Source organism: Entelurus aequoreus, linkage group LG13 (assembly GCF_033978785.1).
Source record: "Entelurus aequoreus isolate RoL-2023_Sb linkage group LG13, RoL_Eaeq_v1.1, whole genome shotgun sequence".
Classification (NCBI taxonomy): domain Eukaryota; kingdom Metazoa; phylum Chordata; class Actinopteri; order Syngnathiformes; family Syngnathidae; genus Entelurus; species Entelurus aequoreus.
This window is the reverse complement of record NC_084743.1, coordinates 11,546,206-11,567,864: the sequence shown is the minus strand read 5'-3', so window position 1 is coordinate 11,567,864 and position 21,659 is coordinate 11,546,206. Positions and strand designations below refer to the sequence as shown.

General features: G+C 40.1%; 1 protein-coding gene across 2 annotated transcripts in view; it reads right to left on the bottom strand.

Annotated features, from left to right (window-relative positions):
• The window catches only part of LOC133663175 (ephrin type-A receptor 3-like), a 52,295-nt gene that overhangs the window by 7,604 nt on the left and 23,032 nt on the right, over positions 1–21,659 (bottom strand). The window contains exons 5-6 of one of the 2 annotated variants that reach the window (XM_062067455.1): positions 11,442–11,597; positions 3,162–3,283 (exon numbers count right to left, since the gene is read on the bottom strand). In XM_062067455.1, the coding sequence (XP_061923439.1) occupies positions 3,202–3,283; positions 11,442–11,597 (238 nt within the window). In that variant the 3' untranslated portion in view covers positions 3,162–3,201. The remainder of the gene's footprint in view (positions 1–3,161; positions 3,284–11,441; positions 11,598–21,659) is intronic. The other variant, XM_062067454.1, reaches the window with a different exon arrangement.

The window sequence follows — 21,659 nt, the reverse complement described above, 5'->3', positions numbered from 1 at the left end:
ATCATTAATAACATTCAAATTGGCAAGTTCAGGCAAATTTAATACATTTGCAATCTAATATAGTGAAACCTCGATTTGTGAACGCCTTTTCGGTTTCATGATTAATTATATCAATTGTTTTAAGTAGACTCTCGATTTTACAGTAAAAACTTTAAATTCACAAAATCTTACTGTGAAATAGTGTTTTGTTTTGGGGTTTTTTTACAACATTTTACCGTAAATGGAAAAACAGTACCACTGTTTTTTGGGGGGGAATTTTACGGAAAAAGCCGGCAGCTTAATTTGAATAATAAAAAATTAAAAAATTGTACTGTTTTTCCATGAACAATATTATGTTGTAAAAAAACAATGTAAAATGAACACAAAAATTCTGGCAACTTTTTCTGTGAAACCCCAAAAAATAAAATTGTGATGTAAGTCAATGACTAAAAATAAGTAAATAGCTCTTAAATGAAGGCCATTTTCTATAAATAACAGCGGAGGATGAACGCCTCACACCAAGAGGATGGAGACAAAGAAGGAGCTTATTGACCAATGGCGGACTCGCGCAAATTTTCAGGACTTACGCAGATCCCGAATAAGCATCAGCAGGTACCAGAAGGTAAGACAAGGTGATTTTGCATACATTTTGCGAAACAAAACGCCAGATAAAGTCTCCTAATACGTGCCATTTCGGGGTCTTTACACACACCATATTGATACTGTATGTTGAAGCACAGTACGTCTGACTATGGTAGCCGTAATGCTCCGATAATCCATGAAGTGGTGCGGCTTCGTAGCTTACCAAAGTCGTACTAAAACATTTTGACGGATTTTTGGGCACCATGTGTAATGTTCTATATTCTAAATGAAACATCAACGCTTTGGTGTTGCCTGCTTACCGGTACCTGCTAGTATCATTTATTGAGAAGGCCTATGTGTATCTCTTATGTGTGACTGCCATCTACTGGTCACACTTATTACTACACCATGTAGTGGTACCGTTTTTCCATTTACCGTAAAATGTTGTTAAAAAAACACAAACAACCCACTATATGTTACAATAACATTTTGTCAATGTAAAGTTTTTACTTTAAAATCGACAGTCTACTTAAAACTATTTATATAATTAATAATGAAATCCAGAGGCAAATTCATCCATTATTCACTGTTACAAGTGGCCCTCTGATGGCAGCCATAATCGCCATGTGGCCCTCAATGAAAACCACTTTGACATCCTTGATTTATATATATATATAGTATATATTTATATTAAGGTCAGGAAAAAACACAAAGGCTATTTCATCCCTACAAGCCTGTTTCGCTGGTTTCCATGCTTTTCAGGGGATTTAAGGAAACCTGCAAAACAGGCTTGTATGGATGAAATAGCCTCGGGAAAAACACAGAGGCTATTTCATCCCTACAAGCCTGTTTCTCTGGTTTCCATGCTCTTCAGGGGATTCAAGGAAACCTGCAAAATAGGCTTGTAGGGATGAAATAGCCCCGGGGAAAAACACAGAGGCTATTTCATCCCTACAAGCCTGTTTCGCTGGTTTCCATGCTCTTCAGGGGATTCAAGTAAACCTGTAAAACAGGCTTTTAGGGATTAAATAGCCTCAGGAAAAAACACAGAGGCTATAACATTTCTAAAAGCCTGTTTCACAGGTTTCTATGCTCTTCAGGGGATTCAAGGAAACCTACAAAACAGGTTTCTAGGGATTAAATAGCGTCAGGAAAAAACACAGAGGCTATGTAGGTTTCCATGCTCTTCAGGGGATTCAAAGAAACCTACAAAACAGGCTTGTAGGGATGACATATCCTCAGGAAAAAACACAGAGGCTATTTTATCCCTACAAGTCTGTTTCGCTGGTTTCCATGCTCTTTAGGGGATTCAAGGAAACCTGTAAAACAGGCTTGTAGGGATGAAATAGCATCGGGAAAAACACAGAGGCTATTTCATCCCTACAAGCCTGTTTTGCAGGTTTCCATGCTTTTCAGGGGACTCAGGGAAAACTGCAAAACTGGTTTGTAGGGATGAAATAGCATCGGGAAAAAACACAGAGGCTATTTCATCCCTACAAGCCTGTTTGGCTGGTTTCCATGCTCTTCAGGGGATTCAAGGAAACTTCCAAAACAGTCTTGTAGGGATGATATAGCCTCAGGGAAAAAACACAGAGGCTATTTCATCCCAACAAGCCTGTTTCACTGGTTTCCATGTTCTTCAGGGGACTCAGGGAAACCTGCAAAACAGGCTTGTAGGGATGAATTAGCCTCTGTGTTGTTCCCTGCTTATCAGGGGATTGAGGGAAACATATGAAACAGGCTTGTAGGGATGACATAGCCTCAGGACAAAAAACACAGAGGTTATTTAATCCCTACAAGCCTGTTTTGCAAGTTTCCATGCTTTTCAGGGGACTCAGGGAAAACTGCAAAACAGGCTTGTAGGGATGAATTAGCCTCTGTGTTGTTCCCTGCTTATCAGGGGATTGAGGGAAACCTGTGAAACAGGCTTGTAGGGATTAAATAGCCTCCGTGTTTTTTCCTGACCTAATTTATATTCCGCTCCATTGAACACTGTATGGAAACCATGCTCTTCAGGGGATTCAAGGAAACCTGCAAAACAGGCTTGTTGGGATGACATAGGCTCAGGAAAAAACACAGATGCTATTTCATCCATGAAAGCCTGTTTCGCAGGTTTCCATGCTTTTCAGGGGATTCAGGGAAACCTGCAAAACAGGCTTGTAGGGATGAAATACCCTCTGTTTTTTTTCTGACCTAACTTATATTCCGCTCAATTGAGGACTGTATAACGGATAAACCACAGTAACCTCTACTATATTTATATTACTGTATGCAACTATGCTTCACTATGCACACTTTTCGGGTTTACAAACCATGTTCAGTAACCATTAAAGTTCTTAAATTGAGGTTCCACTGTAATTTTATTTCGTTATTCAAAGTTTCAGTACTTTGCATTTCAGTCACGAGGTCATCTGTCATCGTGAAACGGACATACATGTTTAGTTTAGTTTTTGGGAAGAGCTTCTTCTGTAAATGTGTCGCTATGTCTAAGTGGGATGGAAACACAACCATCAAGTTATCAGAAATTCCCTTGAAGTCCAGAAAAAGGAAGGCCCGTCAAAGGGTCCGCAGGGGGGCCGGGGCCGCGCCGCACCACCCACCATCCAGAGTCCGAGGAATGGAAAGAAGAGCGAGCGGCGGCTAGAGAGTGGTGATCCCCATGGACGGCTCCCACTCCGGGCAAGTTGCTGGAGTGACGTGGACCTCTGTCAGAATCACTCTACTGAGACACAGCCATGCCCGGCAACGTTAACAAACTCTTTGTCATGTCCCGGCCGCCACGTGTCAGGACGGTTGGCGGTCCGAACACATGACGTTACATCAGAGTTATATATCTTCACAGAAATGATGAAGTCATGCACAATTCCAACAACGCAATCAGAATACGTTCAAAAACATCAACAGGCGCTAATGAATCCCCGTTACCCCGTGAGTTCATGTGTTTGTGCCGTCACTCATTCTTTGGAGTGACCTCATGAGCGACGTGTTCGCGCCTCGGCCTAATTAACCGGGCCTGTTTGTTATTCCCCCATCAGGACCACGATCTTTGCCAGAACTACACAAGTATGAAACCTGCGGGTTTGATTGCAAACCCCCCGCCAGAGATAGGGATCTTTGTGGGGAAAATTAGCTGTCAAGCCTTCTCTTTGCGCAGACATTCCCATGACCCCGGCATAAACCTCTGCAGGGTATTTTTATTTACAGTAATTAAATGTGACAAAAGCGCAGTGTGCACTCTGCGGCCTGCTGTCCGTTAACCAGATTGCTCCTCTCGGACATGAAAGCTCTACCGGCCGTGTTTGTATTATAAGGAGATCCTTGAGAGGGAGTAATCCGCCGTGTTAGGACATGATCTAAAGTGGATGCTGGATTAGAGCTGGGTTATTATGATCGTTTCCTCGTCGTGTCCTTGGAGGGTCCGGATGGTATTTGTCTGATTTGCCAAAGGAGCGCAAAGCCCGCGTGACAGGGAACTTTGAAATATGATTTAGGTCGGTGGTTCTTAACCATAGATGGGCCGCCAGCGCCGCCTAGAGGGCAGCCCAAAACATATCTGTTTCTCAACTACAGCTATACTCGTTGTAATACACTTTCCCACCACTTGTGGCAGTAATGACAATGTCAAACAAACCGAAGAAGCCTGGAGCTCAAGTCGTAGGGAAGTTTCTTAAAAGGGGATTTGCCCATAAAACCCGATAAATAACCATCCAAAAAGTGCCAACAATCTATTAACATGTCGTGACTTGAATATTAACTAAGTATTAGTTATATTGTTATTATAAGCGCTAACGCAGGCGAACTATTGATAGCGGCGCCCTGATCACTTCTATGTTTACATCCTCCAGTGGTCTGCTGTTTCCTCGCCTCTCTAGAATATCTGTTTCTCAGCTGTGGTCCTTACGGGCCGTAAGCGGTACTCAGTTGTAGTACACATTCCCACTACTTGTGGCAGTAATGACAATGTCAAATGAACAGAAGAAGCCTGAAGCTCGAGTCGTAGATATGTTTCTTAAAGGGGGGATATTGCCCATAAAACCCGATAAATGACCATCCAAGAAGTGCCAAAAATCTATTAACATGTCGTGACTTGAATATTAACCAAGTATTAGTTATATTGATATTACAAGCGCTAACGCAGGCGGATTATTGATAGCGGCGCCTTGATCACTTCTATGTTTACATCTTCCAGTGGTCTGCTGTTTCCTGGCCTCTCTAAAATATCTGTTTCTGAGCTGTGGTCCGAATGGCCAGTAAGCGGTACTCAGTTGTAATACACATTCCCACCACTTGTGGCAGTAATGACAATGTCAAATGAACAGAAGAAGCCTGAAGCTCGAGTCGTAGATAAGTTTCTTAAAGGGGATTTGCACTTTTTTGGGGAATTTTGCCCATAAGACCCAATAAATACCCATTCAAAAAGCGCCAATAATCTATTAACATGTCGTGACTTGAATACTAGCCAAGTATTAGTGATATTGTTATTATAAGTGCTAACGCAGGCGAACTATTGATAGCGCCGCCCTGATCACTTCTATGTTTACATCCTCCAGTGGTCTGCTGTTTCCTGGCCTCTCTAGAATATCTGTTTCTCAGCTGTGGTCCGAATGGGTCTTAAGCGGTACTCAGTTGTAATACACATTCCCACCACTTGTGGCAGTAATGACAATGTCAAATAAACAGAAGGAGCCTGAAGCTCGAGTCGTAGATAAGTTTCTTAAAGGGGGGATATTGCCCATAAAACCCGATAAATAACCATCCAAGAAGTGCCAAAAATCTATTAACATGTCGTGACTTGAATATTAACCAAGTATTAGTGATATTGTTATTATAAGCGCTAACGCAGGTGAATTATTGATAGCGGCGCCCTGATCACTTCTATGTTTACATCCTCCAGTGGTCTGCTGTTTCCTTGCTTCTCTGAAATATCTGTTTCTCAGCTGTGGTCCGTATGGCCAGTAAGCGGTACTCAGTTGTAATACACATTCCCACCACTTGTGGCAGTAATGACAATGTCAAACAAACCGAAGAAGCCTGGAGCTCAAGTCGTAGAGAAGTTTCTTAAAGGGGATCTGCACTTTTTTGGGGAATTTTGCCCATAAAACCCGATAAATACCCATTCAAAAAGCGGCAACAACCCTTTAACTTGTCTTGACTTGAATATTAACCAAGTATTCATTATATTGTTATTATAAGTGCTAACACAGGCGAACTATTGATAGCGCCGCCCTGATCACTTCTATGTTTACATCCTCCAGTGGTCTGCTGTTTCCTGGCCTCTCTAGAATATCTGTTTCTCAGCTGTGGTCCGAATGGGTCCCCCGCCTCTTACCATGCCGTTGTGTCCTTGGGCAGGACACTTCACCCTTGCCCCCGGTGCCGCTCACACCGGTGAATGAATGTTGAATGAATGATAGGTGGTGGTCGGAGGGGCCGTAGGCGCAAATTGGCAGCCACGCTTCCGTCAGTCTACCCCAGGGCAGCTGTGGCTATTAAAGTAGCTTACCACCACCAGGTGTGAATGAATGATGGGTTTTTAACATGTAAAGCGACTTTGGGTACTTAGAAAAGCGCTATATAAATCCCAGGTATTATTATTATTATTATCCTCCAGTTGTCTGCTGTTTCCTGGCCTCTCTAGAATATCTGTTTCTCAGCTGTGGTCCGAATGGGTCTTAAGCGGTACTCAGTTGTAATACACATTCCCACCACTTGTGGCAGTAATGACAATGTCAAATGAACCGAAGAAGCCTGAAGCTCGAGTCGTAGATGAGTTTCTTAAAGGGGGATATTGCCCATAAAACCCGATAAATAACCATCCAAGAAGTGCCAACAATCTATTAACATGTCGTGACTTGAATATTAACCAAGTATTAGTGATATTGTTATTATAAGCGCTAACGCAGGCGAATTATTGATAGCGGCGCCCTGATCACTTCTATGTTTACATCCTCCAGTTGTCTGCTGTTTCCTGGCCTCTCTAGAATATCTGTTTCTCAGCTGTGGTCCGAATGGGTCTTAAGTGGTACTCAGTTGTAATACACATTCCCGCCACTTGTGGCAGTAATGACAATGTCAAATAAACAGAAGGAGCCTGAAGCTCGAGTCGTAGATAAGTTTCTTAAAGGGGGGATATTGCCCATAAAACCCGATAAATAACCATCCAAGAAGTGCCAAAAATCTATTAAAATGTCGTGACTTGAATATTAATCAAGTATTAGTGATATTGTTATTACAAGCGCTAACGCAGGCAAATTATAGATAGCCGCGCCCTGATCACTTCTATGTTTACATCCTCCAGTGGTCTGCTGTTTCCTGGCCTCTCTAGAATATCTGTTTCTCAGCTGTGGTCCGAATGGGTCTTAAGCGGTACTCAGTGGTAATACACATTCCCACCACTTGTGGCAGTAATGACAATGTCAAATGAACCGAAGAAGCCTGAAGCTCGAGTCGTAGATGAGTTTCTTAAAGGGGGAATTTTGCCCATAAAACCCGATAAATAACCATCCAAAAAGTGCCAACAATCTATTAACATGTCGTGACTTGAATATTAACAAAGTATTAGTGATATTGTTATTATAAGCGCTAACGCAGGCGAATTATTGATAGCGGCGCCCTGATCACTTCTATGTTTACATCCTCCAGTTGTCTGCTGTTTCCTGGCCTCTCTAGAATATCTGTTTCTCAGCTGTGGTCCGAATGGGTCTTAAGTGGTACTCAGTTGTAATACACATTCCCGCCACTTGTGGCAGTAATGACAATGTCAAATAAACAGAAGGAGCCTGAAGCTCGAGTCATAGATAAGTTTCTTAAAGGGGGGATATTGCCCATAAAACCCGATAAATAACCATCCAAAAAGTGCCAACAATCTATTAACATGTCGTGACTTGAATACTTACCAAGTATTAGTGATATTGTTATTATAAGCGCTAACGCAGGCGAATTATTGATAGCGGCGCCCTGATCACTTCTATGTTTACATCCTCCAGTGGTCTGCTGTTTCCTTGCTTCTCTAAAATATCTGTTTCTCAGCTGTGGTCCGTATGGGCCGTAAGCGGTACTCAGTTATAATACACTTTCCCACCACTTGTGGCAGTAATGACAATGTCAAACAAATCGAAGAAGCCTGGAGCTCAATTTGTAGACAACTTTCTTAAAGGGGATCTGCACTTTTTGGGGAATTTTGCCCATAAAACCCGATAAATAACCATCCAAGAAGTGCCAACAATCTATTAACATGTCGTGACTTGAATATTAACCAAGTATTAGTTATATAGTTATTATAAGCGCTAACGCAGGCAAATTATTGATAGCGGCGCCCTGATCACTTCTATGTTTACATCATCCAGTGGTCTGCTGTTTCTTTGCTTCTCTAAAATATCTGTTTCTCAGCTGTGGTCCGTATGCCTCTGGATATCATATATGATGCTTTTAATGCCTTCCAAGGCCTTCATTTTCGTAAAATCCATTAAACACTTTTTTAATGACCGGCGGAAACCCTGTATTCAGATAAATCAAAGAAACTCTTCGTCCAAACTGGTCCGTAGAACTGGACTTCAATCACACCGCAGCCAAGTATGAGGCCCGTTTGTCGGAGGTCAGAGCCCGGCTAACACTTGTGCTGACTATCAAGGACTAGATTAAGTCTGGAGGAATCAATAGAGCAATCTCAACAGAGCAACACATAGTCCCAGTCAAGGCTGCTAGTCCTGTGCTGGACTCGGCCTTGGTTTGCTCGGGCCTCATCTTTCAGAGGATTAATACTGAAATGATTCAATATAGCATCGAGCCGCTGGGGGGGGGGGGGGGGAGTCGGGCAATGGGATTTCTTTTGTGCAAGATTACTCTTGTGTGGCATGTTCTGCCATCCGTAAATCTGCAGAGTAAGCAGTTTTTTTTAGCGATATGTTGTCTCCGGATAACTTTTCATTGATTAAACATACTGGCTGATGGAAAAAAAACATGAAAAATATCTGCGGGGTGTATGCATGGGATAGATCTTTTGTGGAATACATTTCAAAGAATGAATTAAAGCGAGGATTTCCTTTCCTTGGTTTTAAAGAACTTTAAAGAGGAACTGCACTTTTTGGGGGACTTTTTTGGCCTATCATTTGCCAATCCTTATGTAAGACAAACAACCTTATGTTTTAGTTGTTTTGTGCATTTCAAATTGTAAATAAACATCAGCTAACAACGGAGCTAGTTCAGAATCAGAAGTACCGAGGACACCTCAATGTTGGACGCTTTTGACCTCCCTCCCTCCTCAACGACACCTGGAGTCGAACTTTTGCTTGCATGCAGAACGGCCCCAGGCCTATGAACACTACATCGACACACCCAAGACAATGGGCATATACACACACACACACGCCCCTCCCCCAGCCCACGCCTTCACCACCGCTTGATTCCCCTCGGGGTGATGGACGGCTGGCAGCGCTTCATAGCAGCAGTCGACCTCCAGGGTCCCAACTCCCCCCGCACCCCTCTGTTGCGAGTTGTCGTAAATAAAAGTAACATGTTTATGTGTGCATGGCATGGAGGTTTTTTCCCACTCCAGACTGGGTCCCCTTAGGAGCCCAGTCTAGATTGTATTTTTTTACTCATCTTCGTCCCCAGCGTTTTACCTTTTACTTATCTTTTATGGGGCGCGTTGTGGCGACCCATCAGCGTTCCTGTTCTGTAACCCTGTATACTGTTTGTTTGTCTAATCTTGAACGGGTTTGTGCTGAAAACATAGTTTTGTTGTACTTGTGCAATGACAACAAAGTTCTATACTATCCTACTTTATTAATCCCCGAGGGGAAATTGATGAGATTTTCAGCACAATCCCATTCAAGACCAGACAAACATTACAGGGAGACAGAAAAAGGATTGCTGATGGGTCTGCCAACTTCTGGCACCCCTTACAAAACAAAAGCTGAGAAACATGTAAACGTCAAAATATTCCGTCAAAGGCTGGACTCCAGGAAGGAGGTCCAGCAGACTGAGGCCAAGGGGAAAAAAATTCAAAGCCATAGTACACATAAACAAGTTACATAGAACTTGCAAAAGAGGGAAGGGAGTGGGAGCTATGGCGGCTGGCTGCAGCTGCATAAGCACTACTCAGCCATCCATCGCCCGGAAGGGATTCAAGCATCAATGGGAATCGCTCTATTCCGCCTACAAAGCGCTCTAAAAATTTGGAGGTTAATTTGTGTCGTTATCGAAAGCATTTTCTTAGACTGTGAATTTATACAACTGCATTTTTTGCGTTTGAATTTTGCATGAAGTAGAGCTTTGTATGTCACTGAAAAGTGCCGATTCTAACCATTGGAATCATTTCTAGAGTTTGCCGTGTTGAAATGTTAATTATGTAGTATTAAGCCCAGTTAACAGCAAGAAGCTGCACCTGTCGTCGATGATCTTCCTGGGCTTCTTAAGCCAGTGCAGACCTGCGTTCCGGGCCAGAACGTAGTCTTCTGTTCGTATACACAACCCTTCGTTCCCGCGTGACGAGCGGTGCGCCTTGTCTTTCCGTATGCCCTCTGCTTCCTTGGCTGCCCCTTTGGATCTCTGCCTCCCGCCTGGACACGGACCTGTTGACGCCTCGCTGTACCCCCCGACTACCTGCCTGTCTCACGGACCAACACTACCGGTAACACTCAACAGTTAATCACCACACATGGTCTCATGCACCATACACTCTTGGATTGTTGTCAAACTCCATTCTCTTGCTTATTGATATTATTGGTTGTTATTATATATATATATTGTAAATATATATATTAAATACAAAGAGCTATACTACCCCCTTGTTGTCTGTGCCGTCTACACCTCCAGTACACAACAGTTTCTTGAAGTGGATTATATTAGTACATTGTTTGATTTATTTCCATTATTCAATTCCACATACTGATATAATGAAGGTCTTAAGTGTTGTACGTGCGTACAAATGTTAGAAATTACATGTTTCTATATTGCTAATACTTGGTTAATATTCAAGTCACGGAATGTTAAAGTTAAAGTGCCAATGATTGTCACACACACACCAGGTGTGGCGAATTTATTCCCTGCCTTTGACCCGTCACCCTTGAACACCCCCCTGGGAGGTGAGGGGAGCAGTGGAGCAGCAGCGGTGGCCACGCCCGGGAATCATTTTTGGTGATTCAACCCCCAATTCCAACCCTTGATGCTGAGTGCCAAGCAGGGAGGTAATGGCTCCCATTTTTACGGTCTTTGGTATGACTAAATGGAGTATTGTTGGCGTACTCCCATTAGCTGCATCCGACTTGCCTTATTTTACAACCTAGAATGCGTACAAAAAGGCATAATTGTGAATAATGGACACAAAAGTTCCCCTTTGAGGACAGTAAATGACTCATAATGTCCAGTAGTTGTAGTTTGCCTTCTAAATAACTCCCAGACGATCATCACTTGCTTCTTTTCATGAATCCCATCATAGGTTCACATACCAATCTGACACCCGTGCTTGCATTTTCTCTCCAAAGGGCCTCCCTTGCTGCTCTTTTCACTTGTCACATTTCCTCCTCTCCTTGCAGCCTTGAATGCTCGCTCTTTTATTCCCATCCCTGACTGTCTCTCCCTCAATCTCCATTTCCCTTCCTCTATTTATCCCTCCGTCGTTTCGCACCCTCACCTAGTAGTCATACCAGCGACGCCGAGAGCGTGGCGAAACGCTTGTCGCGATGAGTTACCATGAGACATTCGGTGATGGCTCCGTAGAGTTGTTTTTTTTTTTTTCCACCCTCTTAGGAAGGAGAAAGAAAGATTGTGTGTGTTCTTCATCAAAGGACCCTCTAAGTCCTCAGTAACGCTCGGCCGGGGCCCTGTAAAGCCCGCTGACGTGAATTGGGCGAGGGTGGCCTGGTGTGTTTGTGTCTTACTCTGTGGAAGTCTTGGCCAGCGTGTCACAGGAGCTGTAGCTGACCCCGGAGAAGGCCTCGTTGCAGGGCAAGGTCCTCATCCCGTCCATCCAGTCGCCCATCGTTCCCATCGGGGGAACCTCCGAGCTGCTTCTGTCCAACAACAAGTTGGCGGGCCTGGGAGGGAGGCAAAAAAACAAAAACAAAAGGGAAAATATGCTTAAATTTATAAGCACTTTTGTCTCTCATGGACACACCCGTTGTTGTTGTTGACTTTGGACTAGCGACTGCACGACATCAAGGCCGCGGAACAGAGACACACATGCATCCACAAAAATATACGCCACCCCCCCCCAATCCAATGCCCTCGACGCAAATCCCATAGGAGTGATGAAAGCATGGTCAGCGCCTTAGAGCTGCGGCCTACCACCATGACCCCGCACTCCCCTCCCTCTGTTGCTAGATATCTCGAGATGTATGTTGTAATATGTACCGTATTTTTCGGAGTATAAGTCGCTCCGCAGTATAAGTCGCACCGGCCGAAAATGCATAATAAAGAAGGGAAAAAACATATATAAGTCGCACTAGAGTATAAGTCGCATTTTTTGGGGGAAATTTATTTGATAAAACCCAACACCAAGAATCATACTTGCCAACCTTGAGACCTCCAATATCGGGAGGTGGGGGGTAGGGGGTGGGGGGTGGGGTGTTTGGGGGCGGGGGCGTGGTTGGGGGCGTGGTTATTTACAGCTAGAATTCACCAACTCGAGTATTTCATATATATATATATATATATATATATGTGTATATATATATATATATATATATATATATATATATATATATATATATATATATATATATATATATATATATATATATATATATATATATATATATGTATGTATGTATGTGTATATATATATATATATATATATATATATATATATATATATATATATATATATATATATATATATATATATATATATATGTATGTATGTATGTATATATATATATATATATATATATATATATATATGTATGAAATACTTGACTTTCAGTGAATTCTAGCTATATATATATATATATATATATATATATATATATATATATATATATATATATATATATATATATATATATATATATATATATATATATATATATTTTATTTACATAAAATAAATACTTGAATTTCAGTGTTCCGGTGGCTATCCATTAGATGGCAGTATTATCCTGTTTAACTTCTCCGTTCATGATGAGTATATCATTTCGGCCACCGTGTTCAATGGAGAAGTCTGTTCTACAAAATTTACAGGCAACATACACCTTCCCCTTCGAACTGTCCTGGATGAACTGAAATTCTTGTTTCCATTCGTTTTGGAACTTGCAAGCGTATTTTTCTTCATCTTGCTCGTCGACGGCGTCGCCATGTCTGTAATTCCCTCGTTCTTCTGCTTCGTCTCCTTGTTGCGTGCGCAGTTGTGCACTCTACTCTCTAAAAGCCCTAGATGTTATGACGTCATTGGGCAGGCAAGCTGTTTATATTGTGGGAAAGCGGACGTGAGAACAGGCTGTCCCCACTCAGTCTCAGGTCCGCATTGAGCTGGAGGGGGCGTGGCCGGCCTCCAGCTCCGGCTGAATACCGGGAGTTTGTCGGGAGAAAATCTCTGCCGGGAGGTTGTCGGGAGAGGCGCTGAATACCGGGATTCTCCCGCTAAAAACGGGAGGGTTGGCAAGTATGAATAACTGTAACATATAGAACATGCTATACGTTTACCAAACAATCTGTCACTCCTAATCGCTAAATCCCATGAAATCGTATACGTCTAGTCTCTTACGTGAATGAGATCAATAATATTATTTGATATTTTACGCTAATGTGTAAATAATTTCACACATAAGTCGCTCCTGAGTATAAGTCGCACCCCCGGCCAAACTATGAAAAAAACTGTGACTTATAGTCCGAAAAATACGGTTTGTATGTTCTATTGTTTCATTGAAAATAAAACAGCAAAGTCCACTTGGCTGTCATCTGTTTTAATTATGAGACACAATTGTGTCAAAGTCATGATATTTTTTTTTCATGCTTGAAATAAGAAATGATTACTTGAAAAAAGTAGTTTTATTCTTGTGAGTGTTGATGACACAACTTTGCAACAGTTGATATTCTAGTTTCAAGCATGTTTTACTCAATAAAGGTCATCAAATCTCAGCAACAAGATGTTATATCTTACTGAGATCATTTAGGACCAAAACACTTAAAACAAGTAAAACACTAACATAAAATGTATTTATTTATATTATTTAGAATTATCTTATCAGACGGAAAATAAGCAAATATCACCCTTATTTGAGATATTTCATCTTACTTAGATTTCAGTTTTTGCAGTGGGTGATGAAAGGATGGTCAGCGCCTGAGAGCTGCGGCCGACCACCATGACCCCGCACTCCCTTCCCTCCGTTGCTAGATATCTCGAGATGCACGTTGTAATATGTATATGTGCTTTGCTATGTAGGTTTTTTTCCCGCTCCAGACTGGGCCCCCTTAGGAGCCCAGTCTAGATTGTATTTTTTTACTCATCCTTCCCCAACGTTTTACCTTTTTCCCCATCTTTTACGGGGCGCCTTGTGGCGACCCATCAGCGTTCCTGTTCTGTAACCCTGTACACTGTTTGTTTGTCTCATCTTGAATGGATTTGTGCTGAAAACAAAGTTTCGTTGTACTTGTGCAATGACAATAAAGACTTATCCTATCCTATCCTATCCACTAGCAAATTCCCTGCTTGGCAATCAGCATCGAGGGTTGGAATTGGGGGTTACGTCACAAAAAATGATTCCCGGGTGCAGTCAAATGCAGATAATAATTTTGCCACACCTAGTGTGTGTGTGACAATCGTTGGGACTTTAACTTTAACTTAAAATAGGGTTGCAACATTCCGGGAAAGTTGGAAACTTTCCATTGGAATTAACAGGAATTAATGGGAATAAACATTGGATGCAACATGCTAGATCTTGCAGCGTGATTATTAGCTAAAACAACCTGATTTACACTAGCATTTACTTAATTTAAGAATATGTTTCAACATATTGAGAAAAGTGCACTTGTTATTAGTGAGAATATACTTATTTTAAGATATTTTTGGGTTCATTGAGGTTAGCTAATTTGACTTGTTTTGGAAAGTCTTGACAAGCCACATTTTCTTGTTCTATTGGCAGATCATTTTGCTTAGTTCAAATAAAATACCCCTCATTTTTTGTATTTTTTTGTTCTTTTTTTGAACACTGACTTTTTGCAGTGTACATGTAGCTTGTCACCAGGCCCGGCCCTAACCAATCTGGCGCCCTAGGCGAAATTTTAGGTGGCGCCCCCCCACATCGGCAGTGAAGTGTATATACTCACAAGAAACCGAATAGCTTTGTCTTTGACCTTTTTTTTTACTTAAAGAAAGCAAATTAACAATCAGAATAGTTAACAAGATTAAAAAAATATGAATAAATAAATACAAAAATAAAAAATGAATATATGAAATACAATATTTTTTACATACATAAACACAAAATAAAACGTGTCAACAAGTTGCATACAATAAATTAAAAATACAATATAAATAAGGCACTGCACGAAACAGATATCAAACCAGTATGACTTTAACAACTATATTACAAAAAAAGAGGGATCCTACAGAGTTCTCTATTTGTGCTTTTAATATTGCATTAACTAGAATGACTTACAAATTACTGTACACCAGTGAGTACTGTAATTACCTAACGTTACATTATTATTTTCCATAATAATTTAGCCCCCTCCACAATATTAACCCAACGTTAAAACAGAACTAGCTATTTATTGATTAGCAATTGCCGAATCATGTAACATTAGCTTAATGCTAAAAAGCCAGGTTACTATCACATTCTGTAACAGACAAATAATTTCATGTAGGCTAACGTTACCTCCCTGCTACCTCTGTCTTTTTCTCGTTTCTCCTCTTCTTTTCTCTTTTTTCTTCCCTGGGCACCTGACAGTTTGGACGTTTTGACATCTTGTGTTGATTTTTTGATGTGGTGACGTCCAAAGAGTCATGATACGGGAAGGGAGGGGGGGGGGGGGGGGGCGTAATGTTGTAACAAATAATATTTCTATTAAATAGGCTTTAATTTGCATTTTATTTAACGTGGGATTATTTTTTGTATTTAGAAATAATAGTACCAAACTTTTTTTTCTTTTTTTTTTTTCTCCAACATTTGTGGCACTGGCGTGGCGCCCCCTGATGGAAGGCGCCCTTAGCATTTGCCTATACGGCCTATGCCACGGGACGGCCCTGCTTGTTACTGCCCATCACTGAAAATAGGTTAGGTCAGGGGTCACCAACGCTGTGCCCGCGGGCACCAGGTCGCCCCGTAAGGACCAGATGAGTAACCCGCTGGCCTGTTCTAAAAATAGCTCAAATAGCAGCACTTACCAGTGAGCTGCCTCTATTTTTTAAATTGTATTTATTTACTAGCAAGCTGGTCTCGCTTTGCCCGACATTTTTAATTCTAAGAGAGACAAAACTCAAATAGAATTTGAAAATCCAAGAAAATATTTTAAAGACTTGGTTTTCACTTGTTTGAATAAATTCATTAATTGTTTTACTTTGCTTCTTATAACTTTCAGAAAGACAATTTTAGAGAAAAAATACAACCTTAAAAATGATTTTAGGGTTTTTAAACACATATACCTTTTTACCTTTTAAATTCCTTCCTCTTCTTTCCTGACAATTTAAATCAATGTTCAAGTAAATGTATTTCTTTTATTGTAAAGAATAATAAATACATTTTAATTTAATTCTTCATTTTAGCTTCTGTTTTTTCGAAGAAGAATATTTGTGAAATATTTATTCAAACTTATTATGATTAAAATTCCAAAAAATTATTCTGGCAATTCTAGAAAATCTGTAGAATCAAATTTAAATCTTATTTCAAAGTCTTTTGAATTTCTTTTAAAATATTTGTTCTGGAAAATCTAGCAGAAATAATGATTTGTCTTTGTTAGAAATATAGCTTGGTCCAATTTGTTATATATTCTAACAAAGTGCAGATCGAATTTTAACCTATTTAAAACATGTCATCAAAATTCTAAAATTAATCTTAATCAGGAAAAATTACTAATGATGTTCCATAAATTATTTTTTTTAATTTTTCAAAAATATTCGAATTAGCTAGTTCTTCTCTTCTTTTTTTCGGTTGAATTTTGAATTTTAAAGAGTCGAAATTGAAGATAAACTATGTTTCAAAATTTAATTGTCATTTTTTTTTGGTGTTTTCTCCTCTTTAAACCGTTCAATTGAGTGTAAATATCATTAATTATTAATAATAACATAGAGTTAAAGGTAAATTGAGCAAATTGGCTATTTCTGGCAATTTATTTAAGTGTGTATCAAACAGGTAGCCCTTCGCATTAATCACTACCCAAGAAGTAGCTCTTGTTTCAAAAAGGTTGCTGACCCCTGGGTTAGGTGTTTACAACACAGGACGTGTGAAAGAGGACCTTGTTATTTGCCATGTTGAGGATGGAGCGGCAAACAGCCAACACTGACTAACAATGGAAGCATTCTTCAGGCATGTTTGTGTTTTAAAGGCATATTGATCATCTTCTATGTCTCTCCATCGTCTGCCTTCTCCTTGACTTCTGGGACGTGAACTACCAACGACCTTGTTTTCCCTCCTTCGTCATTCCCTTTGTTTGCTCCGACGTTACTTTTTTTTTTTCGGCGACACATACGTCCGCAGAAACGACGGCAAAGGGAATTTTAAACACCCCCGGCGGACTTAACACTGCCAGCGTAAAGAAAAACGTCAGACGGAAGTTAAAGTTGCCAGACAGTCAACACGATATCTCTGTTTGTCACTCCTTTGACCCCCAGATAACCCGTAACTCGGGTTTTAGTGATCCGGAGGGAGGAGAAGAGCTTGTGCAGACACACCAGGGCAGGACAGCGGGGAGCAATTCATCTCCAACAATTCCCATGGAGTCCCTCGGAGAGAAACCACGTTGTTGGCCATTTTAAATTGAATTTCTGATAAGCCTCTGTTGGATGTGATGGATGGGATGTGGCCTTAATCAGTGCTGCTCAGGTGGTCTGAGGGAAGATATTAAATACTTCAGGTGTGACGCATGTATGATTGTTACTCTAAATATGGGATCTATGTCGCGCGCCGTAATTGGAATGGATGCATATGAGAGTTTTACTTCAAAATATTGATGTATTTACAAAACCCAACACCAGTGAAGTCGTCAAGTTGTGTAAATGGTAAATAAGAACAAAATACAATTATTTGTGAATCCTTTTCAACTTATATTCAATTGAATAGACTGCAAAGACAAGATATTTAACGTTCAAACTGGAAAACGTTGTTATTTCTTGCAAATTTTAGCTCATTTTGGAATTTGATGCCTGAGACGCGTTTCAAAAAAGCTGGCACGAGTGGCAAAAAAAGACTGAGGAAGTTGAAGGAATGCTCATCAAAGACTTATTTGGAACATGCCACAGGTGGACAGGCTAATTGGGAACAGGTGGGTGCCATGATTGGGTGTAAACGCAGCTTCCATGAAATGCTCAGTCGTTCACAAACAAGGACGGGGCGAGGGTCACCACTTTGTCGACAAATGCGTGAGCAAATTGTTTAAGAAGAGCATTTATCAACCAGTTATTGCAAGGAATTTAGGGATTTCACCATCTACGCTCCGTAATATCATCAGAGAATCTGGAGAAATCACTGCACGTAAGCCGTGATATTACGCACCTTGGATCCCTCAGGCGGTACTGCATAAAAAACCGTACATCGGCGTGTAAAGGATATCACTAGGATGTCCGATAATGGCTTTTTGCCGATATCCGATATTCCGATATTGTCCAACTCTTTAATTACCGATACCGATATCAACCGATATATGCAGTCGTGGAATTAACACATTATTATGCCTAATTTGGACAACCAGGTATGGTGAAGATAAGGTACTTTTTTAAAAAAAATAGTAAAATAAGATAAATAAATTAAAAAACATTTTCTTGAATAAAAAGAAAGTACAACAATATAAAAACAGTTACATAGAAACTAGTAATGAATTAAAATTAGTAAATGAACTGTTAAAGGTTAGTACTATTAGTGGAGCAGCAGCACGCACAATCATGTGTGCTTACGGACTGTATCCCTTGCAGACTGTATTGATATATATTGATATATAATGTAGGAAGCAGAATATTAATAACAGAAAGAAACAACCCTTTTGTGTGAATGAGTGTAAATGGGGGAGGGAGGTTTTTTGGGTTGGTGCACTAATTGTAAGTGTATCTTGTGTTTTTTATGTTGATTTAATTAAAAAACAAAAAAACAAAAAAAAACGATACCGATAAAAAAAAACCCCGATATTACATTTTAACACATATATCTGCCGATATTATCGGACATCTCTAGATATCACCACATGGAACACTTCAGAAAACCACTGTCAGTAACTACAGTTTGCCGCCACATCTGTAAGTGCAAGTTAAAAGCAAAGCGAAAGCCATTTATCAACAACACCCAGAAACGCCGCCGGCTTCGCTGGGCCCGAGCTCATCTAAGATGGACTGATGCAAAGTGGGAAAGTCGTTCTGTGGTCTGACGAGTCCACATTTCAAATTGTTTTTGGAAACGGTGGATGTCGTGTCGTCCGGAACAAAGAGGAAAAGAACCATCCGGATTGTTCTAGGCGCAAAGTGTAAAAGGCAGCATGTGTGATGGTATGGGGGTGTATTAGTGGCCAAGACATGGGTAACTTACACATCTGTGAAGGCACCATTAATGCTGAAAGGTACATACAGCTTTTGGAGCAACATATGTTGACATCCAAGCAACGTTATCATGGACGCCCCTGCTTATTTCAGCAAGACGATGCCAAGCCACGTGTTACAACAGCGTGGCTTCGTAGTAAAAGAGTGCGGGTACTAGACTGGCCTGCCTGTAGTCCAGACCTGTCTCCCATTGAAAATGTGTGGCGCATTATGAAGCCTAAAATAGCAGAAGGGAGACCCCCGGACTGTTGAACAACTTAAGCTGTACATCAAGCACTGTACATCAAGCAAGAAATGGGAAAGAATTCCCACTTCAAAAATGTGTCTCCTCAGTTCCCAAACCTTTACTGAGTGTTGTTAAAAGGAAAGGCCATGTAACACACTGGTAAACAATAGCATGCTAGCAAGCGAGCTTAAGCTTGCTAACTCTTTCATCTAATTTTACACTTTTTTTTGTATTTCCGCAGCCATACACCTTTCCATCCATCCATTTTTTCTACCGCTTGTCCCTTTTGGGGTCGGGCGGGGGGGGGGGTGCTGGAGCCTATCTCAGCTGCATCCGGGCGGTAGGGCGGGGTGCACACCTGGACATAGTCGCCACCATCATCCTTTTTGAGTCGTATAACTTGGTATGTGAAACGTGCCGACTGTTATCATGCTATCGTTAGCACACATGCTAAGTGTTAGCGTTTTTACGTAAACATGCTACTGTTTTAGGCTAGCTCTGTGGCTCATTTTGCACAGATTCAGACAGCCTGGCAACATCTTCTAAGTATAGGCGGTCTGGGGCACAGATAGCAGGCCCATCAAAATGTCTGATTTTCTAGTTCAATCAATCAATCAATCAGTGTTTACTCATATAGCCCTAAATCACAAGTGTATCAAAGGGCTGCACAAGCCACAACAACATCCAATATAGTTTGTGCTATATTGTACCAAATGCGTGACGCATGCCAAAAATATACCATTTTTAAAAAAGCTGTGCTTTCCGATTGAGAATTGGTTATTTTTAGGGATGTCCGATAATATCGGCCTGCGATATTATCGGCCGATAAATGCGTTAAAATGTAATATCGGAAATTATCGGTATCGTTTTTTTTATTATCTGTATCGTTTTTTTTTGTTGTGTTTTTTCATTTATTTAGAAATCCACATAAAAAAAAAAAAGATACACTTACAATTGGGTGCACCAACCCAAAAAACCCTCCCCCTCCCCCAAATTCTTTCTGTTATCAATATTCTGGTTCCTACATTATATATCAATATATATCAATACAGTCTGCAAGGGATACAGTCCGTAAGCACACATGATTGTGCGTGCTGCTGCTCCACTAATAGTACTAACCTTTAACAGTTAATTTTACTCATTTTCATTAATTACTAGTTTTCTATGTAACTGTTGTTTATATTGTTTTACTTTCTTTTTATTCAAGAAAATGTTTTTAATTTAGTTATCTTATTTTATTTTTATTTTTTAAAAAGTACCTTATCTTCACCATACATGGTTGTCCAAATTAGGCATAATAATGTGTTAATTCCACGACTGCATATATCGGTTGATATTGGTATCGTTTTTTTTTATTATCTGTATTCGTTTTTTTGTTTTTTTTTTTCGTTTTTTTTTTTTTTTTCTTTCTTTTTCTTTTATTAAATCCACATAAAAAACACAAGATACACTTACAATTAGTGCAACCAACCCAAAAAAACCTCCCTCCCCCCATTTCTTTCTGTTATCAATATTCTGGTTCCTACATTATATATCAATATATATCAATACAGTCTGCAAGGGATACAGTCCGTAAGCACACATGATTGTGTGTGCTGCTGCTCCACTAATAGTACTAACATTTAACAGCTAATTTTACTCATTTTCATTAATTACTAGTTTCTATGTAACTGTTTTTATATTGTTTTACTTTCTTTTTTATTCAAGAAAATGTTTTTAATTTAGTTATCTTATTATTATTATTTTTTAAAGTACCTTATCTTCACCATACATGGTTGTCCAAATTAGGCATAATAATGTGTTAATTCCACGACTGCATATATCGGTTGATATCGGTATCGTTTTTTTATTATCTGTATCGTTTTTTTATTTTATTTTATTTTTTTATTTTTTTATTAAATCCACATAAAAAACACAAGATACACTTACAATTAGTGCACCAACCCAAAAAACCTCCCTCCCCCCATTTCTTTCTGTTATCAATATTCTGGTTCCTACATTATATATCAATATATGTCAATACAGTCTGCAAGGGATACAGTCCGTAAGCACACATCATTGTGCGTGCTGCTGGTCCACTAATAGTACTAACCATTAACAGCTAATTTTACTCATTTTCATTAATTACTAGTTTCTATGTAACTGTTTTTATATTGTTTTACTTTCTTTTTTATTCAAGAAAATGTTTTCAAT